At 49.3% G+C, this 16,086-nt stretch overlaps 2 protein-coding genes and 1 long non-coding RNA gene across 4 annotated transcripts; 1 reads left to right on the top strand and 2 right to left on the bottom strand.

Annotated features, from left to right (window-relative positions):
• Window positions 1-1,307: 1,307 nt before the first annotated feature.
• LOC126313313 (uncharacterized) lies at window positions 1,308-7,027 on the bottom strand. The gene is made up of 2 exons (XM_049992265.1): window positions 5,254-7,027; window positions 1,308-5,144 (listed from the first exon to the last, which is right to left on the bottom strand). Exon 2 carries the CDS (start codon window positions 4,867-4,869, stop codon window positions 1,429-1,431), a length of 3,441 nt encoding a protein of 1,146 aa, XP_049848222.1. The 5' UTR covers window positions 4,870-5,144; window positions 5,254-7,027; the 3' UTR covers window positions 1,308-1,428.
• Window positions 7,028-13,066: 6,039 nt separating this feature from the next.
• On the top strand, window positions 13,067-13,971 carry LOC126313318 (nucleoside diphosphate kinase-like). The gene is made up of 3 exons (XM_049992269.1): window positions 13,067-13,138; window positions 13,324-13,604; window positions 13,722-13,971. The coding sequence occupies exons 1-3, from the start codon at window positions 13,088-13,090 to the stop codon at window positions 13,816-13,818; spliced, it is 429 nt and encodes a 142-aa protein (XP_049848226.1). The 5' UTR covers window positions 13,067-13,087; the 3' UTR covers window positions 13,819-13,971.
• A 326-nt stretch (window positions 13,972-14,297) lies between these two features.
• LOC126313312 (uncharacterized) lies at window positions 14,298-16,019 on the bottom strand. Of its 2 annotated transcripts, none has more exons than XR_007555105.1 (5): window positions 15,878-16,019; window positions 15,369-15,708; window positions 15,141-15,233; window positions 14,860-14,999; window positions 14,298-14,784 (listed from the first exon to the last, which is right to left on the bottom strand). It is a non-coding gene; the product is annotated as an uncharacterized LOC126313312 (long non-coding RNA). The 2 variants fall into 2 exon arrangements; XR_007555106.1 differs by having other exon boundaries at window positions 14,298-14,647; window positions 15,878-16,013.
• Window positions 16,020-16,086: the final 67 nt, after the last annotated feature.

The raw sequence follows: 16,086 nt of genomic DNA, 5'->3' as shown, positions 1-16,086 counted from the left end.
TCGTGCGCGAGAGCTGGAGCGTTCTCGGCCAGAAGGTTCGGAGAGGCGTTAGGAAGCGGGCAAAATAGGACAACGTGGGCGCAAATTTGTGCGGATTAGAGCATTTTTTTGGTTCTATTTTTATAGGCCTTCAATAGTTTTGCCACAGACTGAATGCCTCTACAGTTTTCCGAACAGCCTCCAGGTGATCAGAAGAAGGTGTTAGAAAAGTTTACGGAAGTATACGAAGCATCTGGGCATGACATTGGTACTTTGCTCATCTACTTTCTAGAACACACAAAAATTGGTCGAGAAAATAGCTTGAAGACTCGAAATTCTACTTTGGAGGTGCTGCACCGACGCACTCGCGATGTCGAGAAGCAAATAGACTGCGTGATGAGTTCCATTCGGGAGCTGCACGCTTCGTCTTCGGACAGAGAGAAGCTGAGAATCATGTCCTTGATAGCTCCGATATTCACTCGCACGGAGCTGATTAGGCGCGGCTTCGTCGTATCGAACGATGCCTTCGCCAACGCCAGGAAGCACGCGATGCAGAAGGGACCTGGTTCGCCAGTGGCGACAGGGGGAAGGCCCCGAATATACACGCCGGAACTGGTTTCGACGGTTGTCGATTTCTGTAATCATCCGGACAACTCCGTCCCCATCACGGCGTCCAGAGCGGGCGGCCAGAACAGCGTGGCCAAGAGAGGAATTACCTACGATTCGGAAGTCCTCAACCTGCAGATCATCCCGAACCAAATGTCTATGGCCATCATCGACTACGCCAACAATTTCCTGCCTCCAGACGCCACTAGCGCGATACAGAGCGCGCACGGGCTGGCTCCTCCGGACCACCAGCCCGCCCAGGAGACGACCGTCACCAGAGTCCTGAAGTGTCCGATCGCGACCCTCTACAGCCGTTTTTTGCAAACGTACCCCGACATCCACATCACTTACCAGGCGCTTCGCGCCATGATTCCCGCGCACATCGCCAAGCGCTCGAGGGGCGCGGAGGAGGAGGAGTGCCCGGTCGCCGTGTCCAGGAAGAAGAGAGGGAGGCCGAAGGCAAGCGGCCACAACTCGGCGCTCAGGGCGCACCACCACCACCAGGCGACCTACTCGGCGCTCTCGAACAAGGCGGTCGAAGGCGCGGGCGACGCAGCCTCGAGGGACTCGCCCGCGCAGCTCGAGGCGCGAAAAAAGGACCCCGCGCGCCAGAAGCAGTGAAGACGCGAATGCGGACGCCGCGCGCCTCGGACGGAGGAGACGCGAACGCAACAACAACAACGAAAAAAAAAATAAAAAAAAATAAAAAAAAATCTCTTAAAAACAGCCCTTAATCGCGCGTTTCGTATCAAAAGGGATGGAACGACATCTATTTCTTACGAGGTGGCGGCCTTGCGCCGGACGCGCGCCGCCTTCTCACAGAGAGACGCGAGTGTGGCGTTCCTAGTCGGAGGATTGCAGCGAGTCGTCGAGGTTCGTCTCCACTTGCTTCCTTCTGTCCTGACTCGCACCGGGGAGCGTGCTGTTCAGCGTCGAGCGCTGTTCCTTGGCCTCCTGTCGGCTCAGCACCTTCATCTCGTCGGTGTTGGTCGGGTAGAACTCCCCGCTGTACTTCGGCCCGAAGATGATCCACGGGAACGTGATCGGCGACGTGATGATGTTGGTCCAGGTGATCAGGTACGCGACCAGACAGCTCACGATCTGTAGCGTCACGCAGACACCGGGCAGGATGATCCCGCGGTACGACGTCTGGTCGCGCAGCATGAACACCGAGCCGAAGAACACGGCGCTCAGCACGTTCAGCAGGATGTCGAGGACGAAGTGCACCGGATCCAGGTAGGGGCGAATCGCGCCCAGGGCCACGAGGTAGATCACGTGCACCAGGATCAGGAGGATCAGCTCGGCCGTCAGCAGCCCGCTGCTGGGGGTCAGCGACTCGGACGCCATGAAGCCGATCAGCGCCGCCACCAACAGCTTGCGGCCCAGATAGACCAAGTTGAACATCGCCTTCTGGTAGTGGTAGCTCGAGTACAGTGCGCCAAACCGGATCTTCAGGTGCAGGAACAGCAGGTGCTTGCCCTTGCCGCGCACGATGAACCAGTTGAAGAACGGCACCAGCAGGCCCACCACGACGAACACCACGACCGCGGCCGCCGTCGTGCCGGCGTTGTAGTTGTGGACCATCGCGAAGCACGAGATGGCGACGAGCGGCATGTACGCGAGAATCACGATTCGAGTCAGGAAATGGAAAAATCGGCCGAACAACACCGAAAAAATGTTGGGCTCCTTCGACTTCAGCATCACCCACATCAACAACGCGTACAGGAAGTAGACCAGCAAGCATATCGCGAGCACTATGATGAACGAAATGATCGTCACGGGGAAAATGTTCCCGGGGCTCACTCGACCAGAGTTGCCCAGCTGCAGAGACACCAACGAAATCGCCTGCGCGACCGCGGAAGCGTCGCTCCCGTCAGGCGCCTTCTGCAAAACCACCGGCTCCTGGAAGGGCGGGAGCAGGCTCGGCAAGAAGAAAATCACCACCTGGAAGTAGCGAGACAACTGCACCCACACCGTCGGAAACACCGCGTTGACCAACAAAACCAAGCACAACTGCTGCAGGCAATCAAACAACTTCCACATCTTGGCCGACCGCTCGTCCCTCCAGTACGCCTCCTTCAGGAACTCCGACGTCAACAACGTCTCCGGACTCTGCAGAATCGCCGCCGTCACGTAGTCCAAACCCACGATCGAAAACAAGTCCAGCAGGAAAAAGCACGCAATCAACACAATCAACACAATCACCACCACCTTCAATATCTCCTCCATCGCGTACTCCACCTCCCAGTTGCTGCAATAGCCGTCGTTCGGCATCTCGTGGTCCCCGCGCACGCAAATGTCGTTGTCCCCGCACCATCCGCACGCCCTCGCCCTCAATATACACGAATCCTTGTCCGTGTATATCTCGCACGCGTTCCTCGCGTCGGTGCCGCAATCGTCCCCCGCCCACAACACGTCGCACGTGCACTGGTAATCCGGACTTTCGCTGCAATTCCCGTTGTTGTTGCACGCGTTCGGGCACTGTCTGGTCTCGCAGCTGGTCCCCGTGTAGTTCCTGTCGCACTTGCAAATCCCAAGCCTCAAGTCGCACTCTCCCCGACCTTCACTCTCCCCGCACTCCACCGTGCACTTCTTCAACGAACAGTCCTCGCCCGTGCTGTTCCCGTTGCACTGGCAAACGCCCCTAAGGCATTTCCCGTACCCATCGTTAATGTAGCAGTCCTGCGGACACGCGCTCGGAATTCCCTCGAACACGTACGCCGCGGCGGACTTCAAAATCGCCAACCGGTTCAACACGTCACCGTCCTTGTACCCGTAAAATATCGCCAAGGGCGCGTCCAACTGACTCCCCGCTTCCCCCAAATAACTCGCCGTCGCCAACTCCAACGTCTCCACGTTGTACCCGTACAACGTCGGGAGCATCTGCACCCCGTGCACGTCGGGCACCGTAATCGTGAACACCTGACCCCCCACCGGCTCCACCGAAATCACCGCGTGCGGCACCTGGCCCTCTCCCACCTGCCCTATCGGCAACACCTTCAACAACGCCCCCTCCCCCAACGCCTCCTTCAACCTCGCAGTGTACTCCTCCACCGCCTCTTCCGCCCCTGACCTCGGCAACGTGAACTCCTGCTCAAACGACCCTCCCTCCCCCTTCATCGCGCTCAAGTTCAGCGAGCACAGCAACCCTATGCCCGTCGTATCCACGCTCTCGTCGCCCTCTTCCCCAACGCTCACCATCGTGCCCGCCGTAAAATACGCCCTCTCCTCGTCCAAAACCGCCTTGCTCTCCTCAATGTCCCACAACATGTTCACGTCCTTGATCACGTACAAGCGCTTGAAACTCAACTTCCCACTCACCACGGACACGCTCGTAATCAGCGCCGTCTTGTTCTTGAGCGAGTAAAATACGAGGATCGAATGCGTCGAGTTGTACTCGCTGTGTCGCACCAAACTAAAATCTTCAATCGCCGTAATGTCAGCGACGCCCTTGCCCATCTCTGCAAACTCTCCCTCTCCACTCACTCGATCCCCCTCCTTCACCCCTCCTCCTGCCTCAGACGCCGCCTCATCTCGAGCCTTCGACGCCGCTTCGGCTCCATCCTTCCCGAAAATATCTACCTTCACAGACGCGGTCTCTACCTTCAACCCCGAAGAACCACTACCCTCACCATCCTTGTTGACCTTCAGCACGTAGTACGACGCCATATAAGACGCGCCGCCTCCGTCGTAATAAATCCTAGACAGGTAGTAAGAACCGCCGGCACCGGCATCATCGTAAATCATCCGGACCACCGTGGGCTTCGTCCCGACTCCCCCGGCGAATGCATCTACCAGCTCACTCGAACTCGGCTCGAAAATCTTCTGTTGAGAACTCTCATTGGTCGGCTGCACTTCCTTGAGACTCGTAACGTCAAAAAAGTAAACCGCGGTCTGAGCGTACAACGATATGACCTTCTTCTCGTCGCAATAGTGCACCACGCTCCACGAGTAACTACCACTAGCTGTCACTCGGATCGTCCTCAAATAAGGATTGACGCTCTCGCCTTCAACAGCTTGCTCCGCCCCAACCAAACTCGTCAAATTGAACCCGTACAGGTCATTGTTCCCGAGCACCGATCCGTAGCACAACTGAGTACTTTTGTCCTCTGCGGGCAGACACGTAAATTGCAAAAATATGAGCTCTCCCAACTCCTTAGGATAAAAAGTAGATGATATCGTGGGCGTCCTCTGTGTCGGAGTTATATCCACCCCCAGCGCAAACACCAACAAACTTAAAAGTAACAACGACAAGGGGGCATACAGATTATACCTCGACGTCATGGCCTTATAGGAAAATAAAATTTCAACCCTTTTAAAATTAAATTACTAATTGCAAAAACCAAATACGGTTATTATTGATCCCCCCCATCGTAGACGCTGTATATACCCTAAGTCTATAAAGCCTATGATAGTATATTTCCATCACGAATCACTCTAATTAGAAAATTTCACTTCCTCGCATTCACACCTATTTCTGGCGCGAGTCGAAGAACACCACCACATCGACGAGCCGCGACATACAATGCAGCTCCCCCACCATCCTTAACGTACTCAGCCTTTTTCACAAAAACCTCCGTTAGTGCGACCTCGTTCCAAAGTCTGCAAACCCGCGTCGCTGCACAATCAGCTATTTTTATACGAAAGATAGTATATATCGAAACATACCTAATTTGCAGGTCTGAATAACTCCTTCTAAACCTCAATTCACCCGAACAGCTCTCGCACCTCGTCGTCATCAGACCCGTCCTCACCTCGGCGCAGTTCCGACACCACGGCTCTTGCATCAGATGAGCAATCGCCTCCCGCTGAATTGTCTCTATCAGACGTTGTTCGATGAAACCTCTCTCGTACGGACTAGAGCAGGTCGGGCAGTCCCAACGCCCTGCCATAATCCTCTCGTCCTGCAGTAAATCCAAGTCCTGACAAAAATTGCAGTAGTCACAGACAACGTCGGGCAGAACGCACGACTCCCCTGAATTCTTCAACTCAGTGTTGTACGCAAATTCCTTGTAACATAAAAGCTTAAACAAATCTCGCCTGATTGTGACCACCTGGACTTGAATAGAGCGCTTGAGCGCCAAAAAGTAGCACGCTACCTTCACAAATTCCAAAGCCAGGTGATTTTTCGAGCGTACGTGTGACACGTCGCTGGCAGTCGCGAGAAATGAGAGAAGTCGGTGCTTCGGCCACTCCTCGCTCGATTCGTCAACCAAATGTTGAATGTCTTGCGTGATTCGAAACAAATTCTCAGCGAGCACCGATGTTAATTGCTGCTCTGTGCAAGACGATGTAGGCTGAAACACCTCGAATTTTTTGGACAATTCTTGCTGTTTCTCAAAATTCTCATAACTCGGGTCGACGGAAGAATAGTACTCGGTGATCAGATCTGTCGACTGAGCTCTCTCTTCCACGTCGTCCTCTTGGGCGAACCTCAGCCGTCTGGCTTCCGCCAAGAACGCGTTCGAACTCAGCTTTGCCGCGCGAAGCATGGACCTTTTTTGCTTGAAAAGCTCGAGAATAAAGAGCCAAAGAAGGGACGTCAAGTGCTCTTTGACAGGTTGAGGAAACAGCTCAGCGAGGTGCAGACAGAAAATAGGTGTCAGTCGATCGAGGGCCTCGGTGGATTGGGTTACTGGCCGCCTTTTTTGTCGGCTCGTCTTCGTCGCCTGCGGACGAATGAGCCGCTGTCGCGACAAATTCTTGAGGTGTCTGATTTGACAAAATTCCGGGCGATGATGGACTTTGATTGCAGCTGTCAGTTCGATTGAGACTTTCGCCTCTCGCGGAGCCAGCTAACTCGGCGGTCCGCGCGTCGCTCGTGTCATCCCCGGCGTCTTCTGCAGCAGATATGCCCACAAAATTGTGGAAGTCTTTGAACAAGAAGATGTCGTAAGACGAACGAGCTCGAATTCGATGTACCGAAAAATTTCCCGATTCCGCTTGAACGCCTTTTTCAGAAACTCGTAGTAAACAAAAACTTCATGACGGGACAGCTTGTCGCTCGCCAAGATGATCTTATGAAGGGATGCGCAAAGAACTCTACAGCCCAGACTTTGCAATTCCGGTAGTAGCAGTAGGTACACCTTTTTGATCAGCGTGTTGACGAGGTAGTGCAGCGCTGGGTCGTAGAAACGGGAGCACGGCGAAGAAAGCCACCGGAAGAAGTTGCTGATCAGCAGGTCGGGCCGCCGAACCAAATACGGTTGTGTCGACGGACCATGCGATCAACATGCTCTTTACGGCCTTGAACGACCCAATGCAGACTAAAACAGGGTCATTCAGCGGCCGGCATGTAAGGGGAAGCGCCGCAGAAGTTGCCAGGGACGTCTTTGTGGCATTCTGAATTTGAATTATTGTGAGTTTCTTTTTCATTGCCATGAGGTGCGGACGAGTCATTGTTAAGATCCAGGTGGCGCTTTCGAAGTCCGGAATATGATGGGACTGCAACCACGGCGTTGACGGCAGGCCTTTCAAATCCAGCTCAATGCTCATGGTCTCCACGCAGTTCGGATAGCACTTTCGGAGGTTCATCGACAGGTCAAAAGATTCGTCATATTCAGCTTGACACCCCGCTCCCGAGGTCTGGCAGCGGCCCTTCGCTGTACCACCACACATGATCCATCGACTTCAGTTTGCGAGCAAACATCACGTCGCTGAGGAAGATGCAAATCCGGCGTAAAGTTTCCGAGTGGGACTTGCGCGTAGCTTGCCAATTCAACGGCCATCGCGTACCACTCGGAGACCTGCAGCATACGCCGAACGAACAGAGTGCAGATGTTGGACAGCCATTGGAGTGATGGGACATTTCGATCCTGCGGTTGAAGTTCATCGAGATCGATGCACAGGTTTAAGAGCGGGTACAAGACACTAGTCAACTTGGTCCACGGCATGCTGCACTGGCAGATGACAACGCCGGGAGTTTGCAGACGCTGTTTGTACCGTTCCAGGTAGCGGCTCGACGCCTCGTACAGCTCGGCTTGGTGTTGGTGGTGTCGAAGTCGAACGAGATATCCTGAGAAGTCCCAGACAGCTTCCGCAGAGAATGGCTTAGATTCCCTTGACTCTGAGGCGACGTGTAAAACACGGCCGCGCTCTGCTCGTGGGGATCGTAAAACCCGAGCATGACGTCTCGAAGTATATCAACCTGATAAAAATACAAGAATTTGGGCCTTGGTAACGGGAGATAGGGACTTCGCGACTCGGTGCGAGCGTTTCTAACTGCGACAACTCCCAGGGCTCAACCGGGTTGTGACGTCTGTGGTCCGCCTTGACGCGACAAAGGCAGCCAAGTTCCACAATCGTTCGAAAGACTGGCGGGACGTTCGACTCATAAATTCCTTCGATGCTAATCGACTCTTGCTGAATTTCGATTTCTCGACGCTTTTCTAGGTACTCGCTCTTCCGGAATATCGACCTTGTAGAGGCGGTGCCGAGGCCTGGACCGGGGAAGGACGGACTGAACTTGAAGCTCTGAAAACTCGTCGCAAGGAGTGTAAGAGTTAATGTAGAAAATGCGCGGCATGCAAAAATAGGTTTGGTGCAAGCGCTGATCAGGCGTCACCAGCCAAAGGCTTAAGAACGCCCGGCCTGTCTGTTTCGGTCACCTTCAAAATGCTCCAGGGATGCTCAAGCAACGGATCACTCATGCGGAGGACGAACGACTCAAGTCGGGTTGGAGACGGCTGGACCGGATCTTGTGGCCCAACCTGACATTTGCGACGCTTTCGACGAGCGAGTTCTAAACGCCATTTTTTCTTGTGCCAAGCCAGCCATTCGAGCTCTTGCTCGCTCTCCGAAGGGGCCGGACCTATTATCTTCAGTATGTCGAGCCGCTCCTCGTCGGCGCCGGTCGGCGTGGCTCTGCGGCTGCGCTTTCGGGCCGCGGCTCGGGAGGCGGCGTGTCGGCGCCCCACCAAAGAGAGGGATGGCTGCGTCGTTTCAATAGCAACAGGGGGGCTCGGCCTTTTGCCGACCTGCCAATCGGGTGAACTGCCCTGTCTATATCTTCTAGGTCCACTAGACGATCGCACTCTTTCTCCGCACCGTCGATCGCCAAAGAGGTCTGGGACCCTTCGGCGGTTCGTGCGCACGAAAACTCAGCGGTGCGTTTGTCCGACGCTGCAAGCAGGTGGGTCAGGAGCTGTTGTTTGGCGCTTGAGCCTTGCCGCGTCTTCTTCAAGAGCCAAGAAGGATGAGGAACGCGCTTAAGCGGGTTTTCCAACCCCTGGAAATTGGCAGGTAATGTGATCAGCTTTTGAAACTGGGTGGACAAACGCGCGCTGTAGTATTCCCAGTCTAAGATGTCGCGCAGGTCGGTCGATGTCATCGAGTAATCGTCACACCAACGGCGAATAAACCGAATTTGAACGGATTTGTTGGCCGAAAAAATCTTAACTGGAATGGCCCGCTCAGTCACTGATTTGTTTGCCGGCTTCCTGCAAATAATGAACTGGCAATTCAGGCCCTTCCCGGAAGTGCTTGAGGCGCCCAAAAACTCCGTCAGACGCTTCGCGGCCGTGATAGAGGAATTCTTGACCCCTTTGTAGTTCTCCAAGTTTCTCGACATGGTTCTGGGACTCGGACAGAAGCTCTAGGAGTTCCTGGTCCCTCAACGTCAGTGCGCGACTATCCAAAATATCCAGATAATACTCGGCGACGGACGCGGCCGCTGCATACGCCTCTTGCAGACTGGTCCCGCGTAGAACGTCTCAAATATCTCTGATTGAAACTGCTTCACCGCCTGGAGTTCCCCACGCCTCTTCAGCTCAAACCCCTTTAGCTCGTGGAGCTGATTGTCAAAACCGAACACCGCATAGCGCTTCTTGACTTGCTTGCCCTCCTGGATAGAGCTCGGAAGCACCATGGCTTTGTATGGGCCATCGATTTCGAAGAAAATAGTACACTCCTTGTGAACGGAATACTCCAAGGTCTGCGGGTCCAGCAGTAGCTGGTACTGCGCATTCGAAAATTCGCCGTGAACCATCATGTTAAGAACAGAACAGAGAAAGTTGAAGGGAACGGTTTTCGGCTCTGCGTCGTTCCGAACGGCCAGGCGGAAACGGTCAGGAAAAGACTTGGGTAGACAGCACCAAATGCCGTCCGTGTCAAGTTCAAGTGGTTTGCCGATCTTCTCAATCAGCTCTCGGCTGCGTTTGATGATCAGAGCGCCCACATGTGTAACAATTCCAGCCATTTCCATCGAATACCAGCGAGCACCCTTCCTCATAACGTACCCATAAAAACTATTAAGGATGCATTTGTGTGCGAGTTGCAACGAGTCGTACAGAACACTCATCTGCGAAGCTTCAATCATCTTTTCCGCCTGGCCGAGCCTTTTGGCATCCTGAAAAATTTGGTTCCACTCCTTCGACTTGGTGCGGTAAATGTATCGCCGATTGCGAAAATTCAAAACCGTGTCAACGTAAAACGGATTTTCTCGCATGCAGACGATGTCCTCGCGCTCCACCACGGCGGTCACGTGGCTTTTCTTGTAGACCGTGGAGCAATACTTTTTCAGACGAGCTCTCAAAATCTCTTCGCGCTCCGTCTCTGGAAGTTGGAAATAGTGTACCAACCCCCCGTCCTGCTTTTTGTTCGGAAACATCTCGACCTCGAGCTGGGACTTAATTTGCTCGTACTCCGCGCGCGTGCTGGGATAGTAATCGACCCGCTGTTGCCAATGCATGACCCTCTTACACCGATTTTCCGGCTGATTAAATACGCACGTCGAGCACTTGGAGTCATCCACAACGCTGGACGGTTGCAGCCGATTGGTCAATATAATGTTCGGATACATGGCCGCCACGTCTACATGATAAATATTAGGCTCTTCATGTCGGCGATCTGAGGCCTGTAGAAAGGCCCTCAGTTGTGCTACAATCGACGTTTTCAATTCGTCATAGTTTAGGACTTGGTCCACTTCTAAGTGGTTTTCGACCGTGATGGTAAATTCAAGAATCTTTTCAGTCAGGTCTATCAGCTGGCATATCAGCGACCGGTCTACCGTAAAATCGAGCGGCAGGTCCGACCGATATACGCCCGAAACCAGGGCATCCACGTGACCGCCAATATATGTCTCGGACTCAATCAAATGACCGTTAAACATCTTGTCAGTCTCTTGCTTTTTTTTGTTGGGGAAAATAATGCTCAACTTGGTCGCCTCAACCATCAGCAGAGATTCGCAAAGGGTGCCCGTGCCTTTGCGGAGTACGTCGTCAGGATGCATCGGAACAATCGCACACAACGAAAAAATGAATGGATGGACGTATTTCATGTACAAATAGTAAGTGGCAACCGCGTCCGACACGGAATACTGGGCCATTTGGGTAGGACGCGTCAACGCATACGAAACCATCAGCTCCGGGTCAATCTCCAGGGGGTCGTACCCTAGCTTGTGTTTGGTAACCGATTTGAGACCCTGAGAACCCTGTGGGAGATAAGAATCTCTTCTGACCCAGCTAAATACATCCAAATGACACGCGTGAGGCGTGGAATAATACTCGTCACGTTCGTGGTACTTGAGATTGATGCTGTCGGACAACGGTATGCGATTTTGCTTGTATCGTTCTTCCAAAAACTTCCAATCAAAATAATCTCCGTTGAAGGTGACGAAAATGCAGGGATTTTCTTCTTTAACATGCTCAATAAATCTCTGCAATAAGGCGAGTTCATTTTTTTCATTCCAAACCATAAAGTGGCCCTTCAGATCCGGATGAGGCGTGTATTCAAATGGCTCAATATCTGCGCTCACGTGTGCACGATTGATAATCAAATACCCTTGCCCGTCAATCATATAAGAAATCATCATCACTTGGTCCGTTTTCGGATCAGGAAACATCAAAGGTAGCTTGGTACACTCGATATCAAATGCCAAGACTTTTGGCTGAGGACGCAGCTGAAGCTCACTTTGGTGTTCAATCGATAGCTTACCGTGAGCAAATTGAACTCGATACCAGTTAGATACGCGGACGTTCATATCTATCATAACACGTTGGTAGTAGGGAATGTCATACTCGCGAATGTCTTCAATGTAGGTGGAATCGTTGAGCTTCCCATTCAACACCTCTTGGTCATTTCCATATTCAGTGACAATGTCCCCGTATGCTGCATGGGTCCCAATGGAACCGCGACGACTCTGTATAGACTGAAGGAGAATATTCCTGCAGGCCACTAAATCCTGTACCGTTGAAAATTTCACGCGCAGACAAGTCTCCTTAGCACCTATCAGATGGTCTTTCTAGAAGCGTTTAAATAAGACAATTAGTCCCTTATCATCGGGAAACACAGAATGCGCGTCTTCAAACATAGCGCTTCTAAGTTGGCATGAACTCATAAAGGTGAATTCCAGATGCTGCCCTTTTCGACTGGGGCGTCAGTGACACAACATTTTCACGAAGAGAATGCCCCTTATCGATCGCGCACGATGTACACAATTTCAGAGCACACTCAGCACCAAAAATATCACATTTTAGCACTGTCTGACTTGGCACAGAACTCAAAAAAATCATACCATATCCAAATTGGTTTTTTTCTGAATTTCGATTTCATGAATGTAGGAGTCGAAATTCCTTTGCAGGTAGCCCTCAACCTCCCGTATTTTGTTTGGCCTGACAATCAAATAGAAATAAGGGTGATATTGAAGTGCCGCCTTGAAGGTGGAGCCATCCTTAAATAAGAGAACATAAAGTGTCAATGTCTAATGCATTTTCTTTTTGCTTACACCACATCCAAATTCTGCCTATTTATCAGTCAACATGCCTGCTCTATAAAATAGAGGTCCACACAACTATAAACCTGATTAGATTCTTTGTTTTCTAGAAGGGTCTTGTCAAAAAAATATTAGTTAGCCTCAATCGATAAACTGGCTTGCGCCGATAAACACCAAAACGGCCTGTGTGAGTTCAAAGTATCAGACAGATGACAAGAGTTCTTTGTTACTCAAAATTTCCCAAAAAAACTAGTATAGAAGCGGCCATACAGGTTGAACATTGATAAGCCATCCTAACCTAGTCTGTTCCGAATGTTCGTCATTGATGCGCCGGAAACAGAACTGAGCGTCTAGTGAGTTGTCACGACGACAGCGTTCAAGAAGAGCAGATTGATTTGGGTTGCCGTGGTGATCTGGCAGTTCTTCATTGGATTTAGAAAAAGAGAACTTAGAGGATGGAAATGGATTCCCAAAATGGTCCATATCAAGGGCGGACGCCAAAAACAATAGGCAAACCGCAGCTACGATACGGGCAACTACAACACTGATGGAGAAAATATGTTTAATAAAAAAAAGACGCTACAATAAATAACCCCACAAAAACTAAATCTGACTTGGATGTGCGACAAGAAATAGAAAACTTTTGCGAAAGCACTGTGTTAAAAAAAGGCTATGATTTGTTACCTTCACAAATATAGGAAAGTAAATTTGTTTTTTTATCTATCAGAAAAAAATTTGTTGCATCGAATATTTGCCGATTGATCATTTTCCTTCGCGGGTGTTGTTATTAATATGGAGCAAACTCTTCTGATTGTCAAACCAGATGGTGTCAAACGTGGACTGGTATGATTTTTATTCTCAGCGAGTCTGCTCGAGTTCCGATCAAATTTCAATGTCAAATGTGCCTTAGCAATATTGTAGCACCACACAATAATAATTTGTCACTTTATTCTCGTATTTCTTATAAACGCTTGTAATCAATTAACGGTAATTTTAATATGTGTTCATGATACTTGGCAATCGTCTAGGTTGGAGAAGTTATCCGACGCTGGGAACAAGCTGGATTTCAATTGATTGGGCTCAAGTTTGAACTTTCAACTAAGGAAAAGGCTAGCCAGCACTACGCTGAACACATATCTAAGCCCTTCTTCCAGGAACTGGTAAATTTTCTTACCTCTTATCCAATTGTTCTGATTTGCTTCCAAGGGGAGGGTGTCATCGAGAAATCGAGAGCAATAATCGGCGCAACAAACCCACTTAATGCGGCTCCTAACACTATCCGAGGTGAGTTCGGTTCGAGCATCCAATGGTATGTCTGACACGTTCTTACGGTAACTGGGCTTATTTTATGGTGAGCCTTATGCACGTAATACGCAACTATCGAATCCATATGCTTGTCATCACGTCTAACGTCTCTTTCCCCTAGCAACGTAATACATGGCTCCGATTCAGCAGATTCGGCAAAGCGCGAACTGGCATTATGGTTCAAAGCCGACGAACTTATCAATTATAAGTCTTCTTGAACTTAAACAGGAAACAAAGACGTTACACGAGCAAGCCAGTTTACTGTTTTCCGAAATGTAGGAATGCGTCGGTATTGCGTGCAAAGTCCTATTGAAAATACCAGCAGCCAAAAAGCAAGCCCTATTTGCACTTTCAGCGAATTAAAGATCAATGCTCTAGATTTTCTCTATATTATCACAACTTCAGGATTAAGAGTGCAAATTCACGCGGGAATGATCCTTTCTGTTTTATAAGCAAGTTACGAAAGATCAATCAGTTGCACGTATGTTGTCCACTAGTCCGCAAACCTTTTGAAAAAGAGTAGACGCGCCAGTCATATTCTAGCACATCATTCTTTTCACAAATGCATTTAAAGAAGGAAAGGCTCTTAAAAAATGCAACCTTCACGGCCAGCAAACTGAATATGTTGGAGATCAACGCAAATTCTGAAATATTTCACAAAAAATGTTTATTATTTATATTGATTGACAGAGCGAAATACATCGACGGCGTCTACAAAGATTGCCGGCAAAACTTGTTATGTTACATTAATACATGTCGTGTTCACAAAATGTATTTAGAGGTTAGATAGAAAGCATTTGTCACCCGCTATTGCATCCATATAGTGTCGCATAGATAACGAGAATACATTGTTGCTAGAAGAGGCCACGCGTCTTTTCGTAACATCAAATGATGTTGCATCCACTATTGCTTGATCTCTTGTATTTTTTTAGATACTGTAGTTGCATTCTATTAATAGCGCCCCGTCTCTTAGATCGAATAAGATTGACAGCTGATACGGCATCCATCCCGTGCTCGATTAGAGCAATTGCAACCAAAACGGGTGCCCTGAATGAGAGAGTAATGGAAAAGTATGTTTTGTTGCCAAATAGAACAAAAATGAGTACTAAAGACCAAATATAGCGCCCCTTTCTTCAATAAATGTGCAAGGGTAAAATTGAAGCGACCAATATGTCGAGGTAATGCTAGGAAGCCATGAACGGCCCACATTGTTTTAGTATAATACAGTTCTCTGGGCAAGTTTTAATTTTAGAACATACCGACCAAGACCTGCAATGCAGTGAATTCCAATAGCATAATTTTCACCGGAGGCTCCCGAACTTTTATTTTCCTTAACGATGGATAGCCACGTATCGACAACTGACTTTGGAGGTACTGCGCCATCAGGAAATGGAAGATCCTTTGTTGTTCATGCAATAATTTAAAATTTTTTATAAAAAAAAGGTACAAAGTGTTCACATAAAGCGTTATGCGTCAGCTTACAGAAATCACAGAATGCATACGTTGGAGGAATACGAGAGAGAAGTAGGAAGTTACATACGTAAAATTTAAAACCTCTGACTAACAGAGAATCTAGAGAGTAAGTGCCTTCGCAAACGCGGACAATAGTACCAACCTTGAATTTGATAAGTGCCTGTCACAGTTGAAATGCTAGTTAGACAAGTCGACAGAGTAAATAGAATTGCGCAATCATGATTCTGAATCAAAATGGCCTCCAGAACTGATGAATGGGCGTTTATTGGTTTAGAATAGTAAAAAAAATACGCACATCAGCGTAGCTTCCTAGATTATCATCATTAGGTGCATCAAAAATAACAAAGCGCATATCGGCAAACTCCAAGCAGGAGGGGGGATTAGAGAGTTTGACCTCTTTTTTGGAAGTCATTTGCACTAAAGAATGGATAGGTAGATATATAAGAAGAGAATGTTGACTCGTAGTATCACACTTTGATAACCGAATATCTACTCATTACGGGGTAGTGGAGTTATTCCTACTAAATGTCAGCCGGGATATAGAAAAGAGGACCAATCCCTCTTTCAACAAATAGCCGTTACATAAAAACACTCTAACAGATGATGATCAGGAAGAAGCCTACCAACAAACTGACCTAATACGGGAAAAAAAATTAAAAAAATGATCCCAACAAGGCAACATGAATAAAACATGAAATACATTAAAAAGAGGTATATACATAACTGTATGAATGTATTCCTCTTTCATACGTTAAAAGCATACGTCAAAATAGTTTGTAAGTAGGTAATTGTATATTTTCGTACAAAATGAATTGTGTGCTGAATGATATACCCATGCGCTGGATAAAGTCCATAGATTTTGGAACGGGCTTCGGCACCGATGCTCACTTCTTTTTTTGCGAAGTCTAATGTGTGTCACGCTAGATGGACACAAATCGCTATGAATGGTTAAGTGACAAAACTAAAAAGAAAAAGGCGATGAAGTAAGCGTTTTTGAAAATTGTCAAAATTTC

The sequence above is a fragment of the Schistocerca gregaria genome, unplaced genomic scaffold (genome assembly GCF_023897955.1).
Source record: "Schistocerca gregaria isolate iqSchGreg1 unplaced genomic scaffold, iqSchGreg1.2 ptg000473l, whole genome shotgun sequence".
NCBI classification, from domain to species: domain Eukaryota; kingdom Metazoa; phylum Arthropoda; class Insecta; order Orthoptera; family Acrididae; genus Schistocerca; species Schistocerca gregaria.
The sequence above is the reverse complement of the archived record's forward strand: the minus strand, read 5'-3'. Positions and strand labels throughout refer to the sequence as shown.

What these genes read in the sequence shown, in the direction of transcription:
- LOC126313313 (XM_049992265.1), bottom strand. Translation starts at nt 4,869, where the DNA reads ATGACGTCGAGGTATAATCTGTATGCCCCCTTGTCGTTGTTACTTTTA.
- LOC126313318 (XM_049992269.1), top strand. Translation starts at nt 13,088, where the DNA reads ATGGAGCAAACTCTTCTGATTGTCAAACCAGATGGTGTCAAACGTGGA. An exon ending in ATGGTGTCAAACGTGGACTG is followed by an intron (nt 13,139 to 13,323) that starts GTATGATTTTTA and finishes GCAATCGTCTAG; the next exon opens with GTTGGAGAAGTTATCCGACG. An exon ending in TTCGGTTCGAGCATCCAATG is followed by an intron (nt 13,605 to 13,721) that starts GTATGTCTGACA and finishes TCTTTCCCCTAG; the next exon opens with CAACGTAATACATGGCTCCG.